Source organism: Amblyomma mixtum, chromosome 6, assembly GCF_055824585.1.
Source record: "Amblyomma mixtum isolate Tamu chromosome 6, ASM5582458v1, whole genome shotgun sequence".
Lineage (NCBI taxonomy): Eukaryota > Metazoa > Arthropoda > Arachnida > Ixodida > Ixodidae > Amblyomma > Amblyomma mixtum.
Genome location: NC_143017.1, coordinates 141,306,220 through 141,330,451, shown reverse-complemented (window position 1 = coordinate 141,330,451; position 24,232 = coordinate 141,306,220). Strand labels below are relative to the sequence as shown.

At 46.7% G+C, this 24,232-nt stretch overlaps 2 protein-coding genes across 7 annotated transcripts in view; both read left to right on the top strand.

Moving 5' to 3' along the window:
* Window positions 1–149: 149 nt before the first annotated feature.
* Window positions 150–24,232, top strand: part of LOC149340627 (solute carrier family 2, facilitated glucose transporter member 8-like) — a 47,984-nt gene continuing 23,901 nt past the window's right edge. The window contains exon 1 of one of the 5 annotated variants that reach the window (XM_089549463.1): window positions 150–210. Coding sequence is in view for 2 of the 5 variants with exons in the window: in XM_089549459.1 (XP_089405585.1) it covers window positions 20,072–20,168 (97 nt within the window). In the remaining 3 variants the exon portion in view is untranslated. The other 4 variants (XM_089549467.1, XM_089549459.1, XM_089549468.1 and 1 more) reach the window with 4 other exon arrangements.
* LOC149340628 (uncharacterized) lies at window positions 161–15,415 on the top strand. 2 transcript variants are annotated; one of them, XM_089549470.1, is made up of 4 exons: window positions 161–239; window positions 8,881–9,249; window positions 10,291–10,405; window positions 11,383–15,415. In XM_089549470.1, the coding sequence occupies exons 2-4, from the start codon at window positions 8,931–8,933 to the stop codon at window positions 12,095–12,097; spliced, it is 1,149 nt and encodes a 382-aa protein (XP_089405596.1). In that variant the 5' UTR covers window positions 161–239; window positions 8,881–8,930; the 3' UTR covers window positions 12,098–15,415. The 2 variants fall into 2 exon arrangements, with proteins under 2 accessions (XP_089405596.1, XP_089405597.1); XM_089549471.1 differs by lacking the exon at window positions 161–239 and adding an exon at window positions 8,687–8,701.

Sequence of the window (24,232 nt, the reverse complement as noted above, 5' to 3'; positions counted from 1 at the left end):
TAACAACTAAACCAGAAAACTAATTGAAAGTTTTTGAACAAAAACAATAAAATGCTTTAAACACTCTTGTTTTATTTTACGGATGCATGCAAATGGTAAAAGCAGTTCCTAAAAGCCAGCGCCGCCGAACGAGTTTCGCTGGTAGCGAAACGCGAAACGAGGGGACGCAACACAAACAAAGCAGCTCCAGCGCTCTGTCATCGAAGAAAGGTGTGATTAATTTTCCTAATTTTCCTCTGGTAAGACGGAGTTTCTTGTCTAGTCGAAAATCGGTGTTCAGTTACCCACGAGAACATTACGCCGCAAAGTGATGGTCCTGAAAAGACGGCCTGCGCCTTGTCTGATGACGGGCAGCGTCAAACGATCGCAAAAGAGCGAAAAGCAGCTGCGCGAGCTGCGTTGGAAGGCGACTGGAGATTTCTTGGTTGCTGCGAACTACTTCTCGTCAACAAAAGCAATTGCTAGCGGTGCTCTTTTACGATCGCATGCGGCGTACGTGCCTGCATTTCCGTGCACTCATGTCTGTCGGAGTATTTGACGTACTCGACGCAACTAGACGCCGTTTGCGACATCGGCTACTCGTTACATTATTCAGGTGAACGCGGAAACAGTGTGTCATAGCTGTACCTTTCGAGTGTCTTGAGAGGTCATTTACTGGTCATTGAGAACCTTATGTCTATTTTATTCCCATCTTGATGTTGCGTGTGTAAAAGTGGACAAATGATGCTGGGGTTCGGGTACGATTTCTGGCGAAAGTGCCTGCCTGCAGGCAGCACAGAAGGTTAGACGAAAGTTCTCGAGGCATGGCGAGCAATGTGGCCGTTCAGGCCTGACAAGCTGACAAGTCTCTACCCAAAAACATCGTTTGTAGTGTGCCTGCTAACACGACTATGACGACAGGCTTTTCCAGGAAGGTTTCACGCGAAGCATTCGAGGCATAGTTAATATTGCAGTGCGCATTTAACAATCGCGTATTAGTTGCCTTTAGCGTGCCGTCTTCCTCTTCAAACATAAATTAATTTACGGTTATTCTTCTATTTTAACACATTGAACACAGACATGTTACTGTACATATTTAGTGATGTTATTTCGTTCTAGCGCACACAGTAATTGCTTGTGCAAAAATAGGAAACCACTATGGATGCCCCTATGTATTAAAAAGTTTCATCCAGTGACTAATTGTACCAAGGAAGCAAATATTATGTGTCATTAATAGATTGCACTTCAAAGCATCTGTTGCTTCCTTCACATTCGAACTTCGGGTAACAGGTATGTGTTGACTGTAGGGTGAGCTACAATTTAAAGCCTCCTTTTTTTTCTTTGACAAATAATCCATTCCTAATTAAAGGACACATTTTATTGCACAAATCTGTTTGTTTATGCTTCAGGAAAGCAAAACAAGAAAAGTAGCTAGTGGTAGCAGTGAAGGCAACAATTCATTTGCTTGTGCTTCAGGGAAGTGGCAGAAAAAGAGCTAATGACATTAAAGATTTCTGCATCATGTAGACCTTTTCTCATTTGCCTTTTGGACGCAGCCATATTTCCTCTGGGCTGTGCCAACAGCATTTTGATTGGTGGCGTTTATGCAGGCATCTACTGCGTATTAGACATACAGACTCAGGCTCATTCGAACTCATGAACTTAAACTTGGGTCAGGCTCACAACTCGCCTTCAGTTGCTCTCGACACTACTCTTCTTGGCTCAGTTGCCTGAACACTGAATGTCATATGCCCAAGTTGCGCACATCTAAAGGAGTGTTCAGATGTGAACGAATTCGAAGGGGGTCAATATGACACCGCTCCTTTTTCCACTCATCTAGCTTTGCATTGACGGTTTTATACTCTCATTAAATCACAAACAATTTTGAACTCCCTTATGGATCATAAATCACGATTTTTGTCGTTCTGTATTTTTGTCTGTTTCTATTCTTTTTCTCCTGCAGTTTCTGCTGTAGGCTGTTGTCTAGCTTTTAAATCGAGCATGCAAGTCGGCAATAATAAAGGTGCCAGCAAATAAAATTACTTTGACATTTGCTACGGCTCTAGCCATGCCATTGCCACTAAAATGACGTACCAGAAAAACAATGCATTCGCTCTACATCATTAACTTGGCCATGACCCAAATCAAGATCGCAAGTACGTGTGGAAATGCAGGTTTGTTAGAGGTTTGTTGGTCTATCTTTTTCCTTTCTTTCTTTTTTCCTTCATAAAGTGCCCAAAAAATACTCAAGAATCGTTTAGACCCATAGCCAGAAGGCTGTTGGATGCAATACAGATTATGGTACAAGAGCAAGCAGACGCAAAACAGCAACAGTTCGCAAAAGTACTTTAGATGATAGGAGCAACATTTCATGCATACTTTCCAGTGGTCAACCAAGTATATCTCAAAGTAGAGAGTGCAAAGCTCCTTTAAATTATTAGACTGTTAGTAATTCCATTCCGGATTTGAGCATCATTAAATTCCTTTAGTCTTTGACCATAAGTGTTATTGAATAGTGGGAGGCTAAAATTGCATCAGGTCGCAGTTCTTGTCCTTGTGGTGAAAAGTCTAAAGAGTTAATTTAAGGGAAGTGGAACTTTAGAGCTACAGTACATATATACTTTTACTGCAGTTTTTAGTATGTATCCAAAGTTGTGAGCATTTGAATAAAGACTTTGTTGAGTCAGTGCACGTAAAAAATTTAACCATCCGAATTGCTCATTTTTGCATGCAGATAACTGGACCTGGATAAGTTTTATAAATGATATCCCAAGATACTATACAGTACCTAAGCTCGCTGTGCACAGAAGCAAAATAAAAAATATGCAGGATATGGGGTCTAAAGCACTTACTAATGCCTTTTGCAGCAAGTAACAGGCATAAGCAAATTTTGAACATACACTGCGTGTTTGGTTTTTCCATTGCATGTCTGTTTCAGAGATAACGCCCATAATTGAAACACTACTCCTGTTCCAGTCTTGTATCTTCTAAACGTAAAACTAATAGGTCATAATTGATTTCTTTTCTACTAGAATGAAGCACAATATAGTTGGTTTTTTTATTGTTTAGGGTGAAGTTATTCATGGTAATCCATGCTGATACTTTATAAAGTTCCTCTCTTATTTTCAGTTGCAATTCGTCTATTGTATAGCCAGTTAAGATGAGAGCACTATAATCTGCATACATTAGAGGTTCGAAATGACTTAAAATCTCAGGAAAGTCATTTACATACATAGAAAAAACTGCAGAGAATTTTTAATACATTTGAATCAGTGGAAAATCACAGATTTGTGTTTGTTAAATGACGATGAGCAGGGAGTGCTGCTGGACGGAGCAGGTGGTAGTTGATGAAGCTGATGTTCTGCAGTGCACAGCACGAGAGTGTAGTGCAGTTCAATACAAGGCTTGTTTGACTGTGGCGATCGGCGATCCAGGCGTGTTTGGATGCGGCCTTCGAAGTTGATCTGTTCGTGCCACCGTGGGTTTGACTCCCGGTCATGGATATTCATGCGATTTCTTTTTCGTGCCGCTTTTTTCTATGCAGACATACATTGCCAACAGACGATATTGCTAAACTCTGAACTTCCAGATTATTGCTTTCACACTAAAAAGATGTGTCCCAACAATAAGCACCTCTTTAGGAGCACAGATATGCTCAGTGATTACTGTGCATTGTCTCTGACCGGTTAGGTAGCCCTTGATGGGTGTCATAGGCTCATTCATGTACTGAATCAGCATCAGGGGCTCACTTAAGGTCAAAGGCTCGTTGAAACTCAGATCCCAGACTTATTTGATGTAGAGGCTTACTCAGAGTGACTCATCATCACTCTGAATATGATTTGCGCCTGAGCTCGAGCTCGAATCACAGTCTGTACCCGACCCTGGACTCTCTCACTGCTCAGATCATGATATGAGTGAGTTTGAGCTCACCAGCACACAGCAGTTTATATGTGTGCTGTATGGGGTCCCTTTTTTATATTCTATTTCATATTTTATTTATCGCTACGAAATTTCATCATGTTCTTCGGTAGTTATAAAGGTCTGAGAGTGTAGTGCTGTAGTCGAAACAGCTTGAAGAGGCGAATGGCCTTCAAAGAAAACTCATCAGCCATTGGCAATATGTCAGTGTGCCAATTTGCCAATTTATTATTCAGTTGTACCCAATGTGGCACTTTAATGGATAGCAATTTTACATTAAAATCCTGTGGTTTTCTTGAACTCCATCAAGCCACCCGAGTTTCATCCACCTCACCATGGTAGTCGCCGGAGTTGCACTAACATAACTGGCAGTCGAGTGAGATTTACTTTTTTTATTTATGTGAGATACCCCTAAAGGCCCTCTTTCAAGGGTATTATATTTAGGGCGGGGCATTAATGTGCAGTGCAATATTATGGACATTAAGAACTAGAAGAAGGTACAATCAGCAGGCTAGTTATAACATGGTAGTAAAATTTAAATGCCTGAGACTTTAAGTACACAAACACATTGGCATGGGAACATTAAAATGCAAATTCTAGATAGGCTGTAAAATATGGCATTGCGACAAATTAAAAATGTAACCAAGTATGCTTTTAGGCACAAAAGAACAAGAAGCAATCATATAAAAACAAGGAACAAAGAAGTAATAAGGACAAAAAATATATAAATACCAATGCATTAGGTTCAGTGGCTATGTACGGTCGTAAATTGTTCCACTCTATGATAGTGCGTGGTATGAATGATATCACAGATGCAGTTGAACAGCACATGATGCGCTAAACCTTGTGTGGATGGCCAGAATGCTGAAAGAAGGCTGACAGTGTCTAAAAAATCGTGGTGAAGCGATCGCGATGAAGTCATTGTACCAGCAAAGTTAGTCTGTTGTTGGTCTTCTGCATAGCTCGACCTGCACAACTGCTGACAGTAGATATCACGTATATATTGGGAGCCCCTTTTTCCACAGCAGTCTTATTGTGAACAAGGGTTCTGTATGGGACCTGAAATGCCAGTTTCATCTGTTTTTGACTTTGTCAAGGACCTAGCCTTCACCTTGTTAGAATGTTTCGGTGGGACCAGAGGGTTTTCTATCGAATGTTAGATTATTTTTACACGTGAAGAAAATGCATTCAAATTCTCTGGTATTTTGCCTCTTGGTCTCGTCATTCGTTATGCAAACATCATAATCACCATCAGCCTGACTACGCCCACTGCAGGACAAAGGCCTCTTCCATATCTCTTCAATTAACCCTGTCCTGTGCTAGCTGTGGCCACCTTACCCCTGCAGACTTCTTAATCTCATCCGCCCATCTAACTTTCTGCCGCCCCCTGCTACGCTTGATTTCTATTGGTATCCAGTCCGCTACCCTTAATAACCACCAGTTGTCTTGCCTTTACATTACATGTCCTGCCCAAGCCCATTTCTTCTTGATTTCGACTATGATATCATTAACCTGCGTTTGTTCCCTGACCCACTCTGCTGTCTTCCTGTTTTTAAGTATCATAGGACGTAATGAATTTGATTACACAATTGTACCAGAAGAATCAAGGGAGCACAAGGCGATAAAAAAAAAAAAAGAAAGATCACAGCCTTCAGCCTCCATGTTAAGTAAACTTCAGTGCAGAAGCCATCATTAGGCATGTAACTGTGCCAACTATATATATAGGGCCTAGATTGCTACCACATTTGTTAACCAATTTGCTTTCGTTGATGCTGCGCGGTGCCGACGGCCCGCTGCGCCTCGACAGAGTTGCCAAGGTTCTCCAAACTCCTCGCTGCGCACGACCCTCTGAGATCATGCCCTGCTTCTCTGGACCGATGTGCAGTTTTGCTTCCGTTTTAGCAGCATGTTAAAACCGTTTGGCAGTGCATTTGGTGTGCTTGACGTTGTCGACGCCTCTCTGGTTCTATGGGGACAAGCGGCGGAAAACGAAAGCGGAAAACAATTTCCGTTGACCAGGGGGCGGCCGTTGTCAATGTCTTCGTTTTGGCGTATGCATTCCCTACAAGACATTCCTGTCGTGCGGTGAAGTGTTGTGCCGCGAGTGCAAGTGAGCTGCGCGGCGAAGCCAACCATTACCGGTATTTGCCAAAAAATCGCCGCTGTGCGCCCTCTTTCACGGCGGTCCGTATTGGCTTCAGGAAAACAGCTAAGTATTCGGAATAAGTGTATCCTCCTCTGCGACATTATTCTTCCAAGACTCGTTTCTTATGCCGTCAATCCCATGCGGGCCGCGGAAGAAACGGGCGTGCATTGGCCAGTCTGCCGTATTCGGTTGGTGCGCGAATATTTGGCCGCGCGGTGCGCGCTCGGTGCGTGCGGTAAATGCTCCCGCAACGCACACCGGCGGCACACTAAACGCCGGCTGTGTTGCCCTCGGTATACACAGCTACAGACTGTGCAACCAAGGTCGGGTACCGCTTTAACGAAACAACGGCTATAACGAAAAAATCACAGGGCCGCTTCGATTTGGTTAAACAAGGTTCAACGGTACCGCTGTATAGCTTTAAACCCGTCGTTGAAAGGACTTGTGAGCGCTCGACCGCGCACGCATGGTTCGCCCATTGTTCGCGCGTGCATCGTTTGGGCTGTCCATGCAGTTAAAGGTGCACTGAAGAGGAATCTGAACTCGTATTTTTACCGCTGGAACTCGATCTACACGTTCCGAGCGTTCTTAGAAACTGCGAATTATTGCCCTGTGCGGCCGATTTCCATAATTTAAATCCGATTAAACGTCCCGGCTCCAGCCCTTTTTTTTTAATTCCCCGCAGACGGTGGGAGGAGTCGACCAACCTTTCAACCAGTCCCATGGCGGCTTGTCGCTCTGCCATCGGCGTAGTGATACGTAGTGATCGGCGAAAGCAAAGAGTCCACGCGTATTTTTATTTCCGTGGGCCGAATTTGCAGCTATGTAGACTCTGACTATATCTATTTATTCATGGAAACCTCGAAAACAAAATAAAAGCGAAAGTAAAGCAGCCACGCGACTGCCTGAACGGCAACTCCATGCATTGGTCGACTCCTCCCACAGTCTGCGGGGAATTAAAAAAAATGCGGTAGCCGGAGGTTAATTCGATTTAAAATAGGAAAATTGGCCGCACAGGGCAATAATTCGAAGTTTCTAAGAATGCTCGGAATGTGTAGGTCGAGTGTTCCCGCGGCAAAAAGACGAGTTCAGATTCCTCTTCAGCGCGCCTTTAAGTTCATTATTTCATTAGGTTCGCAGTGAATTTGAGCTCATTTTAGGCCGACCTTTCGCATTCCGGCCGCATCGGTTTGAAGTTTCACACACGGGCATGAAAGTGTTATTGTTCCATATTGTGGCGTAAATCACAAAAAAAAAAATGTTCGCGTTAGTCCGATATTATGCGCGTTATATTGGACTGGCGCGAGTGTTTTCGCATTTCACGTATTGGTATTGTCTTCGACCGACCTGCTTTACGCGCTTGTTGAAAGCGGGAATAGCTGCTTGCTCGTGTATAATTTGCTGTACGGCGAAAGCCAACAATAATATCAGTATAATTTTATGGTCCGTTGAATGTGCGGCCCTCTATGCGTATGCCGTTTGCATCACATACATTTTGCTCCGCAGATGGGTCTCTGAAAACAATAAAGTTATGTTACCGACACGTTAGTATTTTGTGTGCGTTTTCCTGGAAGCTTGCACAATGCATTTCAAACATGCGGCTGTGCGAATTGGAATGAATGGTCTACGTTTTCGCGAGCAGAGAGCATGTGTTAAGGTCATCTTGGTCGTACGCAGAGAACTGAGGAATGATGTTTCACTGCGAGCAAACGCAAGTTTTGCTCATCTGACGTGAGTCTCTTATCTGCGCGCTGTGGGCTAGTAATTCTGTCTGGCTAAGACGATAGGATACATGCTGGCGCGTGATCTGGCAGCATGGATGCCCCCCACCTACGCCCTTATTTTAGCTGTCATTTTTTTTTTTATGCATGGACCACACCGCCCCTCCTCTTGTTTTCGGCAAATAAAGTTCAATATATGCCATAGACTTACGGCCGTCCTTCTGTGACTTGCCCTCTCGGCGCGTTTGGCTTTCGCGACTTCGTGCACGGTGTAAGACGCACGGGTGAAGACACTGCTCCTCAAAAAGATGAGAATAGAAATACAAGGTTTCATCTCATGCGTTTCAAAAAGTGGGCGCTCAGTCAGAATTGCTAGCAGAAGTTACGAGTTATAGTTCATATGTAACAGAAGCCTGCCTCCGACGAAAAAAGAAACAAAGGACAAAGTTGTGTCACTGACATACCTGAAAAGCAGTTTCTTTGTGCATATTTGTATTACAGTGTAGCCTCTCTTCATTTACGGAATCGGGACGCGCTGGTCACCGGGCGCAAGCGAGTGTCTTCACCTGTGTAGGCTTGACCCAGACCCCTGGTCACTCCGCCATGTTGGCCTGTGCCGTATGCCAGATCTAGGCGCCTTTTCCTCTCCGCGAGCTTTATTAAACTCAGTACGGCGCAAACGCCAGGGGCTCGCGCGAACAGGTTGTTACTATCTTCCTTCTGTAGTATGGCACTAGTTAACTCATTGCGAAGGCGCCCGTGTAGGGCCATATCTGCCACGGTGGATATCCAGCCACGAACACAATGTGGGTCCGCCTTTATCGTTGTCTTGAGTGCTGTTACTATCGTGTGATGAGCGCTTAAGCTGCGGCGTCTGCACGCCCTCTGAGCAGTGACCGAGCGCGGGTTGTCAAGCTCTAGAGCGCGGAGAGAGAAGGTGCGTAGTTTCGGTCCTGGGCCGAGCTGGGTATCGGCACACTGCAACATGGCGGACCTAGGGTGCCTCGCAGAGGCATCCTAGTTGCTACGGCGGCTCCCGCTTGGGGAGCCATCTGGCGAAGGCCTGCGGCGTCCTTACACCGTGGTACCCCCCCCCCCCCCCCCCGCGATTTCCAGCTCGGGTCGAGTCGCGGTCCTGGTCCCGGGCGCGAGGCTCGTTGTAGCTCATGGACACGTCGTCGGGCGCCGCGGAGATGGCCGTGTACGCGAACCGGCTGAAGCGGCCCAACTGGACCGAGGACGAGCGGCTGCGGCTGGTGCAAGAGATCGGCGAGCGCATCGACGTCATCCGCGGCAAGCTGGGCCCCACGCTGACGCTGCGCGCCAAGCGCTCGGCCTGGACCGCTGTGCAGCAGGCACTGAACGCGGGCAACGGCTCGCACACGCGCACCTTGCCCGAGATCAAGAAGCAGTGGAGCAACCTGGTGCAGCGGTGCAAGCACCGCGTGAACGCGCACAACCGCGGCGAGCACCGGGGTCGACCAGGTAAGTCCGTCCCCGTCGCCGCGGTCTTCATAAAGAGTCGGTGCATTCCGAGCATGGCGTGAGCGCGCGAGTGAGAACGGCGCGAAAAGGAAAAAATTGTTAATCTATCATAATGTTCTATCATAATGCCCTTTTTTTCAGCAAAATAATGGGCACTATGCTACTCTTCGGAGAGGAGGGATAAAAGAGTAGGATGTTAACGAAGGCCCAGAGCTATAGCTTGCTTGCCTTGCCTTTGCAAGTGAGGTCAGGCAAACTAACTCAGTCCAATATATATCTTTTTAATTTTCAAACCTTATGGACGTTTAGCTTTAGCATAGATGCTTAATTTATAATGGATACGATAGCCGCTGCAAAGCTTTGTATTGTTGTTCATTCACAACAATGCCAGCTATAAACAAATATTGTGAAGCTTTGTGGCAGTTCAATATTTAAAATATTAAGTATGTGCTCAAGTGCTTCTTATTTCTAATTCTTGTAGCTTATGTGTTACAGTTTGTCTTGATGTAAGAATTCTAACTTGTATGCTTATATACAGTTGAAAGCAGTGTTTTGATTGGTAAGCAAGCATTCAGGACCAGCAGTAAATCGGCTGTCTAAAAGATGTTAGGCAAAGTACATGCATTCATTATATCTTGAAACATCTATCTATCTGTTTGTCTACCAACTGATGTGCACAGGGAATATGTTACATGTTTTCTGGCTCAGAATTTTTCACATTTTCTGTTAGCTTGTGTTGTAAGCAGTTGCATGTGGTGTGAAGAACAGCATCTAAGATAAGCACTTGCTGTTATAAACATCAATTGTCAACAATGTCTAGGAGCACACATGTGCACGGTATTAAGTTTGAAACATAATGAGTCTAAATTAGTTTTTATTATATTTTATATTATAAATAAATGGGTCCAAACCACTGAAATAGAAGATCAAATCATCTGCTTTGGTTACCTTCAGGTTTAGTCTTGAACTGTTTCTTACAGTGCTTTTTTGTTTGCTTGTATGAAACAGTGATGTCTGTTTGGTCCTCATTTTTGTATTCAGGAGAGAATGGCCGTGCCTTGGACTTATCGCTCGTTGAGAGAACTATACTAGATGTTATTGGCGATGACTGCTCGTACTCGGACTTCCTTGATGGTTCTGGTCCTGACATCACAGGGTATGTGTGCATTACAGCTCCAACATTGGGCTTACTTGATTTTCATTCATGGTAAATGTTAGCATCTGAACATTACCATTGCTAATGGTACTCATAAAAAAGGTAAGATTATTTAATGCACAAAGCGGTTGATATTATGTGTAGCATTTGTTAGTTATTTACAAAACAGGTTACTAGAAACTGTCAGAGAAGAACTCGATGGGACCATGAAATTGTGTTGCATCAAAAGTGACCCTGGGTATGTGAGCATTTGCCCTAATATCTGTTGCATGGCTCAACCACAGTACTTGTTTCCTATTCGTAAAGTGAGCTCAGGAGTGGGGGCGTGGCAAGTCCACTTCTCAGCTACGTGGTGCAGGCTCCGAGATCATGCGCACAAAAAAAAAAAGAAAAGCCTAGATTGGTTTTTGCTCTCTCTGTCTTTCTGGTGATGAGTGCGACGGCATGAGCACAGATGGTGCGCTAGTGCGCTAGTCACCTGTCGCTGTTTCCTCATTCAAGCGAAGGGGTTGGAAAAATTTCTTTTTCTTTGTCCTTCTTACTTGCTTCGAGTGAACCACGCGCAATTTTCGCTAGCACCGTTGCTCGGAGGTGACGTGGTTTGTGGCCGGTGCGAAACTTCGTCTTAACAGAGGAAACTCGGAACTCTTCATACTAAGCAGCATTCTTCGTAATGAGTCCATGGACAAGCAGCCAGATATTCTCACATTTTTTCGCTAAATCCGAGGATGTCTTGAAGTCTGTTCTAACGGGAGTCCATGGCACCTTAAAAACATGTTTATGTAATGTGCACAGCATTTTTTAAGAAGCAAATAATTACTGACGGCACAAGTGTGGTCTACATATGTGCTCACACTTGGGCACTTCATATATCAGTTTATTGTGAGCATTTTTCGCTAGTACTCATTGTTCAGCCATATTTCTGCTTTCATAGTTGCTGTGTTCTTGGATGCCGGGTAATGCAATTTACCCCACAGGGACGTCGACGGAAGCCAAGACAACTGCCACGGGTCGTCCGAGGATGAAACTCTCATCCAGGCACTGGACTCCAGTGTGCCGGAGTGGTTCTGGAAGACGAGCGCCCGCGCCTCAGGTGCCGCATCAAGATCGGTGTCAGATGCGCTGGGAACCACGCGCCCCGTCATCGAAGCTACGAGCAGCACTGTGAAGCGAGAGCATGATGACGATGATCGCGGGTCCTCCACCCGGTTCGAAGAAGAAGAGCCAGACGACGTTGCTGAGACGCTAGGCATTGTGTACGAGCGACCAACTTCCAACAAGCCATCAGAGCCCCGGCAGGCGACGTGCCCTGAAGTCGGCTCTGGACGTCGGCCTGTTGGAAGCACGCAGCAGGCACAGGGCATCCCGGCGCAGCCGTTGCCACCACCGCAAGTTCCTGCCAGTCCGGCGCGCCGTCAGCCGCTAAGGGTCCCGGCAGCCAGTGGAGATGGCGAGGATGCTGGCAATCGCTGCGACGAGGACGGCGTCGATGACGAGTTGGCGACCCTGCGGAAGACGCTTCTCATGGAGCAGATCAGGGCTGCCCGAGAACAAGCCAGGGCGTACCAGGCAGTGGCCTCTGCGGCGCAGGCTGTTCGAGACAGCGTCGCGAGGGCCGCCAAATCTCGTGTTCACACAGAGAAGATCAAGCGCAGGAAGTTGGCGCTGCAGATCAAGAAGATGTCGGAATGACGCCAGCGAAGAGGAACGACACAGAGGAAACATTGCCTAGTTGTCTTGCCGGTGTCCAGTCCTTGTCTTGCAAAGCGATCATGTGCCTCTTTCATACTGATTTTGCCTGCTGCTGATGCAGAGCTTTGACCCAGGCCTTCTGCTGGTGATATATCATTGGGTTGATTCCGAAACTAGTGAGAACGAACGTTAAAAGTGCCCATTTTTTGGAATTCCGCTGAAGCTGAATTTCGTTTGTGGTTCTGTAATAATCTGGACTACTGCATTTTGTGTTGCCGTGTTGCCACTTTCGACGTAAAACCTGGTCGTTATTTTTGTGAAGCTGGCACTCTGTGATCTCACTGTCTGCCTTTTCGAATGTTTTTATACCTACAACTTCAGCTGGGTTTTACGCGCGGGATGTTCGAGTCCATTTTTCCAGCAAGTCTTTTTCAGCTAACCAACGGACGACACCAGAAAAGTGGTTTGGTCTAGCACGGTGAGCACAACTAGAGCATAACCCCATCAGGGCTTCAGTGAACTCTGTAGGACTTGTGTCAGCCTGAGTGCGGAGGGATCAGGATACATCGTGGTGTGGATGGTCAGAACTGAGTTGAGATCTGTTTTTTATTTTGTTTGGCGTAATGAACTTGGCAAATTTTCTTAAGTTCTGAGACATGCCAGCAGTCAAAAGCTATCTCATACCAGCAGTCAAAAGCTAAACATGCTGAAAAGATTTCTGGATTTCCACATATCGCTGGTTTAAACTGAGATCGCGTGATGTTTTTAAACTCTGCATCCAGTTTCTCTTTATCTTTTAGCTTATCATTGGCAGTATCCGGGACCTGCGTTTTTAGTTCCCTTAGCTGTCACAACGTGTTGCATGACTTGGAACATTTGAAGATAGTGTGTTGATATCACATGTGACGTAAGAATGAAAATGACCAGTGCTTCCCACTGAAGCGCTATAGGCCGCTAAGCTTAGTTGCACTGGCTGGGTGCTGTCTCGAGTTCCTGGTAATTGGCGACGCATAGTGGACCATGTGTTCACGCTTTGCACTAAGACGAGACTCCGGGCGCCGCAAGCGGCGTCTACTGGCTCTGCAGCTGAGGTATCTGGAGTTGCACCTGTAAAGTCATCGCCTAACCTGCCGCCACTACCCAGGAGAGCGCAGAGGAAATATTTTCTGAATGTTTATTTAATTCAGAAGCGCCTATTTTTTTTTTCTGCAGTACCTCTATGAATACAGCACATTTATGCAGTCGTCTTTATGCACAAGTGTGGTGTACTTTTATGAGACATGTTAAAATGAAAGTAGAAGTGAATGATATCGGGGGCAGAATTCGTACGTTTTGCATTTAGCAGCAGCGGTCATTAAGAATATGACCGATTCGCCACCTTCTTGACTTAGACGGAAGGTATATTTTCAAGTGTGGCATACACCTGTCTGCTAAAATCAGGGCCTCGATATTTGTAGCGTGTTCAGTGTCTTGAATATGCGCGCGCTCTTCTAGACGTGTATGACATCGGTCTTCGCAAGCTTTGCTCTCGGGCATGCAATTCTAAGCAACCAGTAACCACATGGTGATGTAGCAAGCTGTGTATTGAAGTTGCTTTAGATTTGTCAACAGATCTTGCGTGAGGTTTTGTAATTTTCGATGTGGGTAACGCCAGCAACAGATGTTGGCCGCTCATCTCGTTCTTGGCATAGTGAAGTAACACTTAGCCGTTTGCTGTGTTTCCATTGTAAATTGTATTGTGGAAGCGTTTTTACTATATGGTTAGCAAACAGCAGATCATGGCCAAGGTAGAAGAGTATTATAGTTGTGGCAAACAACGTTTGCCTCAAAACTTGTGAATCATATATTGGATTCGCAACCGGTGCCACGTAGCTATGAAAGGAAGTGCTCAGAATGTGTTGCTGCTGCTTCGAAGCAGGAGGCCTAATAATATTTTCATTCTAGCTCGATAGCTTTGTGGAGATCGCAGAGCACAGAACTGTCGGGTGAGGCACGAATCGTGATTGCACGAGCTGAATATATGTTTCAACCTTCGTAATATATCTGCACATTTCGCATCATCCTAGATGTAACTCTGCCTTTGGCCTTCATTCCACAAGGGTTTTTTTTTTTTTTTTGCACGTCAGATGACGGCTTATCACAAGTACACCCGCACCAACTGTAGAAATGTCTAACATATTAAGAAACTGGCCTCTTTACGCGGCTTGTTGCAGGCTTGCTGTGTACGCTTGCGTCGAGGCATCCTAGCGGCCCTAGTGTCTGGTACACTGGCGCCATCTCGCGCTGTGCAAAGAAGCTATGTGATGGATAGTTAAGCGCCATCTGGCGAGGCGCAAGGCTACTTAGCTGGAGTGCTCTTCACTTCGATGGCGCTGTTTAAAATTGGTTATTGAGGGAAGGAGATGGCATAGGAACCGTCTTTCATCTCGGTGGACACCCGAACGGCGCCGTAAGGGAAGGGATAAAGGAAGAAGTAAAAGAAAGGAAGAAGAGGTGGCGTAGTGGGGGCTCCAGAATAATTTCGATCACCTGTTGATCTTTAACGCGCACTCACATCGCACAGCTCACGGGCGCCTTTTGCATTTCGCCTCTATCGTAACGCAGCGCAGTTCCCGTGCACGGGCTTCCCTCTGGCCCAGGCATCTCGGGTTTCAGGATTCTACTAGCAGTCATTTGCTTTGCCTTTACCCCGTTAGAATCTATCACTACTCGGACGGTACCAGAATACGAACAGATCCTTCTCAGATTTTTTCACAGATCAAAGTTTACTTCCTGGAGCATTTGAAATGTTCCGATTATTGTTCTGCAGTTTGGTGACAAAATTGGAAATTTGAAATGACGCGGACGGCCCGTTTGCTTTTTATTGAAGTGGAGCTAGTGCGCCTGCATTACTTCCTAGACTCAGTCTGAAGGAAAAGCGAGATTACTCTTTAGTCACAATGCCCTTCTCATTCCTTTCATTATAGCCTAAAAACATATACCTCACTTGTGCGGCTTGTCATATGCTTGCCGATGCACTATGCAAAAAAAATATGTATAAGTGTTCGATACACGCATACTGGTGATAGCTGGGCGATCGTTATGCAAAGTATACATGCTGGTGATGTAATAAGTCCTTACTGTACTGGCGGTTGAGGACCATTTAAAGAAAATTATATTAAACATGTGATGTGTACCTGTTGTAAGCTGTGCTGCACTGCAGTTGCACGTTTACGGGCTGTTTTGCTGTGCTGTTTTCTGCAGCCTTGTAAGCCAATGCCACCTGGGGTACGGCTTACTTTTTACAGTTCAATAAAGTTCACTACTTCTAGAAGAAAACATTGCTGGATGCTTTTCTACGTGTTCACGGGAACAGGTTTGGGTGGAAGTCATTCGACTTACTAGCGACATCTGCGTGCAGCGTATGGCTGTTGAAAACATCTAGGAGAGGTAGAATCGGGAATGAGTCGCTGAACACAATGTTCAGAAATAAGCATGAATACAAGCCGCTGGTGGGCAAAGCTATATAGCGACTGTTAATGTTCATTGTAGTACTGCCATTTCGAATATAAATGTGCAGAGCGTTGGTACAGAGCGAATACGTATCCGCTCATGGCACAACAAAGCAACTACCGTTCTTGGTGGGTTCTTGGATAGGACAACTGGCAGAAATGGCGATTGCACTGATTTTACGGCGAGAGCCGTTTTACGGAGCCGATCGAGTTTCGGTGTAACTTGACGACACAGCCGGTGCGGCGCCCGAGCTAGCGCGTTCGTAAGGTAGGTTCGAACTAAGGAGAAGTAGATGGGAAATTCTAGAGTCCCGTGTACTGTGCGATGTCAGTGCACGTTAAAGAACCTCAGGTGGTCGAAATTTCCGCAGCCCTCCACTACGGCGTCTCTCGTAGCCTTAGTCGCTTTGGGACGTTAAACCCCATAAACCAACCAACCAGAAGTAGATGGCTCAGAGGAGACGAAACTGATTACAGTCACGATAGTGGGAGCCAAATTTGGCGCGACACAAATAGCTGGCTGTGAAGCTGGCGCAACCCCAGAACCATCACACTGCTGATGTTAGATATACAGTATGGTAGAGATAAGAGGAGTAGTTCGTTTTGCCGCGCGCGCCAGCTGTATTTCTGTTCGTGCTATGGCCGACGATGAAGTCCTCGACAGCTTAAAAGTCGCCGTCGCAGCAAGGACACCCTGTTGTGCCCACTAGTGCTTGTGGGCGACTTTGACGCAGAAGCGACGCGCGAGAGCTGAGCAGAAGAGATGGGCGACTTCGGCATGCAGCTCGTTTAGGACGCTGCAAAGCCAACGACGAACAGAAGGACATGTGTTGACTTAGTCTTTCACTCACGTAGCGTTGTACGAGACATGAAGCTGCTTAGTATGCACTTTAGCGTCCATACGGTCGTGCTTGTGTGCTTTGAAAGACAATAAAGAAAAGACACAAGTTGCAAAATATCGCCTGGCTTTTTGTACATGCTTACCACTGCAAAGCGTGCCTGCTTTTATGTAGCTGTTCTGCTTTGTGTAAGCAAGAAACCAAAGTAGCACGGCACAGCGCGCAGTAAGGCGGCTCTCGTCGAAAATTTATGTGCTAATGAGCAAAAATGCTTGGCATTAACCTGTCTCTTATTTCTTTCCTTGTGTTAGACTTGTGTTGTGTTGTTCCTTGTGTTGTGTCGATAGTACTATCGATAGTACTATCGACAGTCTTTTTTTGCCATCGATAGTTCAATAGTGACTCAACTATCGATAGTACTATCGATAGTTTTGCATCACTACTCTGCAGCCTAAATTCTTTTCATCAGAAGCCTTTTCTGCTCAAGGTACTAATTTCTGCATCTGATTGGTGCCTTCTCCACTATTTATCTCAGCACTGAAAATTCCGTGATCCGATATTTATGTGATGGCTTGCCTGTCCTTCATTTATATCGCGGAGAGGTAGACGGCGATCCGAGTACGTGATCTGGCGACCCGGAACGCGAAGCTATTCTATTGTATATTTGCCTTTTGCTCGCTGGATCGACACACAGGGGTGGATGGGGAGGCAGCTCTTGAAAGGCGCAGTAAGTGGACGGACCCTGACCGCTCATTTCATTCCTCTGTTGAAGAATTGAATGTCGCTGTGAGTTTCCGGCACGATACTGTGCACTTATTGGGAAGCTGGCGTCGTTGGCTGCCGTTGTGGCGTCCTTTTCGTAACCTCGCTCTTATGTTCGCCTATTGGTATGCCCACCCTGCATTTTATTCGCCGCCTTTGAGTGATCCTTTGTACAAATGGCGCCAAAATATTTCGGAGCCCGCTTGGACGTTTTAACTGTTCTCGCGCGTTGCGCGAAGATTACATGAAGGTGTCTGGGGTTATGCACAAGCGAACCAGCAGCATTTGCTTATGATGTACCTTAGTTTTCGCTACATGAGGCATGAGAGAAGTTTGATCGATTAAGCGTTCTCCGTGTACTATGGCTGCGACTGTTAGTCAATAGGGTTAACATGGTAGACAAAGAAAAATAAACGTGTATTTTGCTACGAATGTGTATTTACTCGACTGATCCATCGTAACGTTTACTTTTTATGCCCATGTCTCCTGTGATTTCAAAACAAAAGAAAAAGTCGCTTTTGCAACTAGCTCTTCGCAACCTTTTGTGGAGCCGTGTGAAATTTTATGCTTACGCAGTATAACGGCAGACTTCTTTTTTTTTTTCATGAGGCAATCGACTTCATGCCTGTTTTTTTTTTTTAAATGTTTGTACCTCAGAACAGACAACGTGTTTCAGATACAGATGCGAGTTGAGATAATGTAAACTTGCTTCACATTGACAGCTGTCAAAGATGTTCTTGCTACCCACACCTCATGTACTATCGGGGACAAAAGTGGTATACTCCACGCGGCGGGAGCCGGAGCAACGGAACACTGCGTTGCGACGCCATCTACAGGCAGAATCTGGGATCGAGACAGCCAGTGCGTGACTTTTATTATCAGCAGGCATGTCGCTTGACTCGTTTCAATGTTTCGTGCTTTAGCTCGCCAAAATGCTGCAGTTTTCCGTAGCTCTGGCTCCCGTTGCGTGGAGTATATCACTTTTGTCCCCGATAGTACGTCACTAGGGAAGAACATCTAAGAATCTTATATTAGGCTGCCATCGCAGTTTCACATTCATTTTAATGTGCAGCCTTTTCCGAGTTACGTTATGCATTTGCTAACAGTAAAGAGTAGTCAGTTGAGAAAATGTGTAGTAAGAAGTTTGGGAGGGCCATGCCTCTGCCTCGGCTGCACCGCCTGTCTTGGTGGAGGCCCAGTCCTGGTTGGTGGTGACCGCGCAGTCCTGTGCGTGACGCCTGTTTTGTCTCTTTGTGGCTGAATTAACATCTCCAAGGGAGAGATGTCTGACTTTTGTGGTGTATGTGTTACGACCGCAGTTCTTCGGCTGTCTATTTTGCTGGAGGACTGATGCTGTCCGAGTCACTTTAGAGCGTTAGCTCTTAGCCCGTTCCTCATTTTAGTGGCGTCGTCGGCGACGGCGTGCGTTGCTTCACCTCCTGTCTTGGTTGGCTGGTGGCAGAGTGGAGAGAGGAAAATCCCCACTTTCACGGGAGTGGAGGGAGAGGAAGAGAGGCGATAATTAAGCGTCAAGGTGGCGAGAGAGAAGTCCCCGTCTTTACATTTAGGGGAGAGAGGAAGAGGGAGAGATGGTTGGAAGGGACGGTTGGCCTTGTGTTTTGGGCTTCCGCCTCGGCTGCGGGAGGCGGTTGGTTCGAAACCCACCCTGGTCAAAGTTCGGTACCAGCGTCTCTTGGCCTAGCGCCCGGTTTTCTTTGCTGTCACACCTAAACTAAAGCTCAAATATTCACATTACATGCTAGTAACCGTCCTTTCAGTTTTTCTTCTCAGTCATTTTATCTTTTTTCCGTCCGGCGTCTCAGTCCTCTTCCCAACAAGGGGAAAGGGGAACCGTTGGCAGGTGGCTGGCAGAGAGAGGGGAATCCCCCTAAACACCACCTGCCACATTTGACAGGTATAGATGCTTCACACTGACTCCGACGCCGCCGCCGGTCACTTTTGGCCTTCATGGTCCTTCTAATTCTACCGCGTTAAAATAGAGTACAAAGGTCCCCCTTTTCAGGTGTCCAATTATGGAAAGCACTACAAATCGTTCTACCGTCGCATGATGCATCGATTGGTGCACTGGCTTAGCTCCCGCATAGCGCATTCAAAAATATTTTCTGCTTCTCGGCCACGTCTACCGGCAAGATCAGAGAATTATTCGCGACGGCGATTGACATTTGTTGATCTATTGACACCGAACCGCGACCGATGCCATGAGAATCACAGGATCGTAGCAGCCACTGCGTTTTTCGTTTTTTACTTTATAAAGTAAAAGCTTCTCCTCAGTGCGGAAGCGGCCTCGGCACTGCTACAAGCGCCTTTGCAGCTGTACGTACGCGTCGAGGCAGAAAAGAGCAGCAACACGCTGACACACAGCACACGCCGAGACCCTTGACGCCTGCGTGGCAACGGAGCCGCGGTGACTGCATCGAAAACCGCACGACAGCTGCGCGCATCCATCCACTTTCCCGCGCAGCAGCAGAGCCCACTCGCCGTACACTCACGTGCGCCTTCACCGCGTCGGATCGCATTTTGCGGTGTGCATAACAGCCAGCTTGCAGAAGAGGACTCCTGCCAGCCTTGCAGGACGAGAAGCTGCGGCGTACGCTTATTCACATCACCTTGTGAACCGCACATGCATTGACGTAACGTGGTAGCGCGCTTCTCGTATACCGTTGGTGCGATCGGCGCTAAACTGTTCCGCAATAGGTACGTACTGCCACTGTACGCATCCGCGCCCCCTTCGTCAACGGCGGCAGAGCCTGTGTCCCCACTTCCGGCTTCCGGTGAACGCGAGCGAGGCGATATGAGTGCGCGAGTCAACGTAGCCAACGGGCTGGAGGCGCCGCGCGCCGCGGGTTGTGGCTTCGGCGGAAATGAGCAGAACGAGAATGGGTGCCGTCGCTCCCCGGGACGTTGTCCAGCTTGAACCGCTGTGTCATCCCGCCGTCTGCGGCCTGCCTCCGGTTCAGGGTATGTCTCCGGCTATACTCGATCTTACTGTCGCAATGTGACGCTAGTTCTACGCGTGACAGCTTATAGTTATCAATTGGCGAGAGCGCAGTTACGAGCAGTGTTAAGCAGCACACTTGCAGTTCGCAGTGAAGTGCTACATTTATTTTTTTCTTCTATGTCGATCTGTAATAGGCATACCCGCGATACATTAGTGGTGCGGGGAGTCTACTTCAATTAGACTCAACTACACTCTAATAGGAATGAAAGGGATCACGCGACTGAAGAAACACTACTTTCGAAGAAAAACAAACTTCTTTCTTGGTAATCATTAACGGCACGCTAATGGTGTTCCCGTGCACGTGTGCGCAAAGGAGGGAAGACTTCCGAGCATTTATGTAGCGTCCCGCTATACTTTTGTGCTGCTGGGTTGCTTGACTCTAATAGCACACAAATAGAACACATCATAAGGTGTGACATCGTTATTATGGCAATTACGGGGGAAATGTCCCGAGGATTGTAAACCCATCGTGTAGCGGGAATATTGCCGTCTGTACGCATGCGGAAGATCGTGCTTCTAAGAGTGGCTCATCCGACTCATCCGAATTTTTGGAATAAATATGAAATTGTGAGTACCTTAGCTCGTAAACAGTTTAAGTGCCCTCCGTAATGTTCGTTTATAGACCTTAGTGATTACGGCGTTGGTCATTGGTACTGATGTGGCTTTCAACAGTCACTTCTGTTTTCTTCAGGTAAAGCGATTGAAGTTAGTTTAAAGGAGTTAACTGTCAGGCGTAATAAAAGGACTCTAGCACCGAGACGTACAACACACAGAAAAGAAGAAGGAAGACAACACTGGCGCCCGTGTTGTCTTCTGTCTTCTTTCCTGTGTGCTATACGTCTCGGTGCTGGAATCCTTTAATTATGTCTATTGAAGTTATGCGGCATATATTCTGTGTTTCTTGTTTCTGCGGCTGTTCCTGTCTGCTAAACAAGCTGCGAACGTTGTGTTTCATATTTACCTCCCAAAGTCAAACAGGGGGTTCGTGTTTTGGCTAATTTCGTTTACGTGGTATACCTCATTACTGTGTTATTTGTTCAACTCACCTATGCCAGGCGTTTTTCTTCCGTTGCGCACGGGGAGCCGTGTTAGCGTAGGCAATAATAAACTGCCACTTGAAAGCTCTTTATTCACTTTGGTGTCTTTTAACTCAAGGGATAGTGGAGCATATTACAACGCGCCGCGATCTCATCACTGCTCGAGCTTGTGATGTAGATTTATGTCGTCCGCGCAACGCACTGCAAAGTGCGCACAGTGAACAACTTCCGTCATCCGCGGAGTGCGACACGTGTCGCGCGACGTCTTCAGAAGACGGATATCCTTGATAGAGCTCTCGGAAGCGCTTGAAACACAAGGGTCATGACCTCTTCTTGAGTGTAGAATAACTCACAATTCCGGCGAACCAGTGCACAACGACTCGCTCTCAAAAAAGAAGAATGACACCGTGGGTTGCACTGATATGGTTGCGGTGCCGCGCTGTCTTGAATTTTGTAGGTTTGCTTCTCGGACCGATAACTTTTGACCTCCATAAACAGTAGAGTGGGAACTTCGGCGGGTGGCTGTTTATTTGTCTAACCCTATAGACTCTCCCGCAACAGACTACAACACTCTTAGTCTTTCTTGCCGGGTAAACTCAGCCATTTTGGGAAGAACTGGCATGTTAATCCACAGCAGACATCCAGCAGAAAAGAGCTCGCAGTCTTTTTTGAGATACCCGTGCTAACGTGCTTATCGCAAGCCAGAGCACTCGACTGTGTTGAAGTGATGTGAAATGGTAATTAAAAGCGAATACATTTCCTAAATTATTGTATCTAACCTAATCTAACCCAACCATATGCCTTATTAAATTTAGCCTAACATTTTGCTCGATGAAGGCGAATGTCAAAACGCCCACGTGCTGTGCGATTCAGCGAATGCGTTCAAGAACCCCACATGGTCGAAATTAATCGGGAGTCCTCCACTGCGGTGTTCCTCGTAGCCTGTCTGGGTCGCGAGTAGCGTTGGCAGCTAGGCAGCGCCACAATAACTTTGTTCCCGATTAAGCGCGTCCTGCAAACTTTTGCTGTGGACTGTATAATTCTCGCCCTGCGTGAGCGTTTTGTCGGAATCTTTCTCAAAAAAAAAAAAAAAAAAAACTTCGTGGTCTTTCGCTTGGGTTCTCGAACAAACCGGTCAGCTTTTGACCTCTCAGTTATTGTTTCGCCACTTGGGGTGCTCCTCGGGAGGCCATTTGTGTACTAATTTTCTGGGAATTTTGTTATAGGAAAGTCCAGCGAGTGCTATTTGTATTTTCGGTCAGATCATTCTGCCTACTCAATTTAATTAATTATATGCGACTTCGATGGTGCCTGTGCAAACATAACGGGTGATAGCAGAAAAAGAATAGCTTCGTTTGTTTACTTTTATGTTCGATAGTGGGCTTATGTGTGGCTGAAATGATCGGTTCCTTGGGTAGTTTTTGAGATGAGTACGCGAAAAATGCTTCGCCAAAATGAACATAGAGCAACAATAAAACGATCGGAGTACACCATCTCAAAGTTGATTGAGCCGCCGCGGTGGCTCAGTGGCTATGGTGCTCGGCTGCTGGCCCGAAAGACGCGGGTTCGATCCCGGTCTAGGCGGCTGAATTTCTTTGGAGGAGAAATTCGAGGCCCGTGTACTGTGCGATGTCAGTGCACGTTAAAGAACCCCAGGTGGTCGACATTTCCGGAGCCCTCCACTACGGCGTCTCTCATAGCCTTAGTCGCTTTGGGACGTTAAACCCCATAAACCAAACCAAAGTTGATTGACCTGTACTGGGCTCTTTAGTACTCTTTTTTTCCTCTCGCTGCTTCTGCAAGAAGCATGCATTAACCGGTTTATCTTCTCAGTGCGAAAGGAATGTTTCCCGGAGGTGCAAACAGCTTCCGTTTTGCTTCGCGACATTTGCTGCAGTGCGCTTTGCATCAAGCGGCCGTGGCAGTGCAAAGATTTGCGAAACTCCTTGTATGTAGCCTCTGGGTATGCACACAAACCCGAGCTGCCACTCAGGGCTCCAAGGGCTCCACTCTCGTGTCGCCTCGCCCCCTTGTTACGGTTCTCGCCGAAATCCGTGTTTGCTTTCCGCCTGTGTTTCCGACCTACGTTTCCGCTCGACTTCGAACCCCAGCGGGCGTAACTATCGGAAACCGATGTTTGCTCCCGCATTGCCTGCAGCGAGACGCTACGCCGGGAGCCATGAGGTCGCGGAACGTGGCTGTGTCCTCTGTCTCGCGAATCTTGAAGGATGATAAAGGAAACGGAAGGCAGGACAGGGGGAGAGGGAAAGGGGAGGGGCATGAAGGAGAGGGTCTAACTGGCTGCCGACGGAAAGAGCAAGCTATTCCTTGTGTTAGCGTGGCTCGTGGGAAGTGTCGATCTTTGTTTCAAGTTATAGCTGCCTGCTCGTCTCGATTGGCACTCAAGTCATCCTTTTGGTATTGTTGGCCGGAAAAGGTTAGAACGAGAGCGTACACGATGGAGCAGGAAGGTAACCGCTTCCACTGGTTTTCTTTCAGTGCTGATTATAAATGTCAAATGGCCTTTTCGGTCGTTACACAAGATAGGCGTGATGGCTTGTGTCTTTTTTTCTTGCTTTTTTGTAAACGTGACCGATCGAACACTAGTGCCTCGAGAACTTTCGGCTGTAAACTTTTGCGCGGCTGTAAACTATGTATGTGTCAGTATGATGCAGGAAGAGGGACAACGCTCTACACTTTGTTGAGCGCAGGAGAAAAGAGCCCTCTCGTAACATTGCATTGCATTGAATTCCATGAAGCGGTAGCTGCCGTGTGCACTTAAGGCTACAACAGTGTTTTTTCTTTGAAGTGCGATCGCCGGTATATCGGTGATCGATATACAGGCGATCGAACTTTCAATGACGCACCCTTGCTCATGCGCTGGACCGTAACGCATATTTCGGACAATGCAAGACATTAAGCTGTAAACACTGCGCAGGTATCAACGATAAAGCGAGGTGTTCGAGCACAAAGTGCCGCCGGTGTTG

Excerpts from the sequence above, each read along its gene's own strand:
- LOC149340628 (XM_089549470.1), top strand. The coding sequence starts at position 8,931 with ATGGACACGTCGTCGGGCGCCGCGGAGATGGCCGTGTACGCGAACCGG. Across the intron at positions 9,250-10,290 it reads CGAGCACCGGGGTCGACCAG|GAGAGAATGGCCGTGCCTTG; the intron begins GTAAGTCCGTCC and ends TTTTGTATTCAG. Across the intron at positions 10,406-11,382 it reads TCTGGTCCTGACATCACAGG|GGACGTCGACGGAAGCCAAG; the intron begins GTATGTGTGCAT and ends TTTACCCCACAG.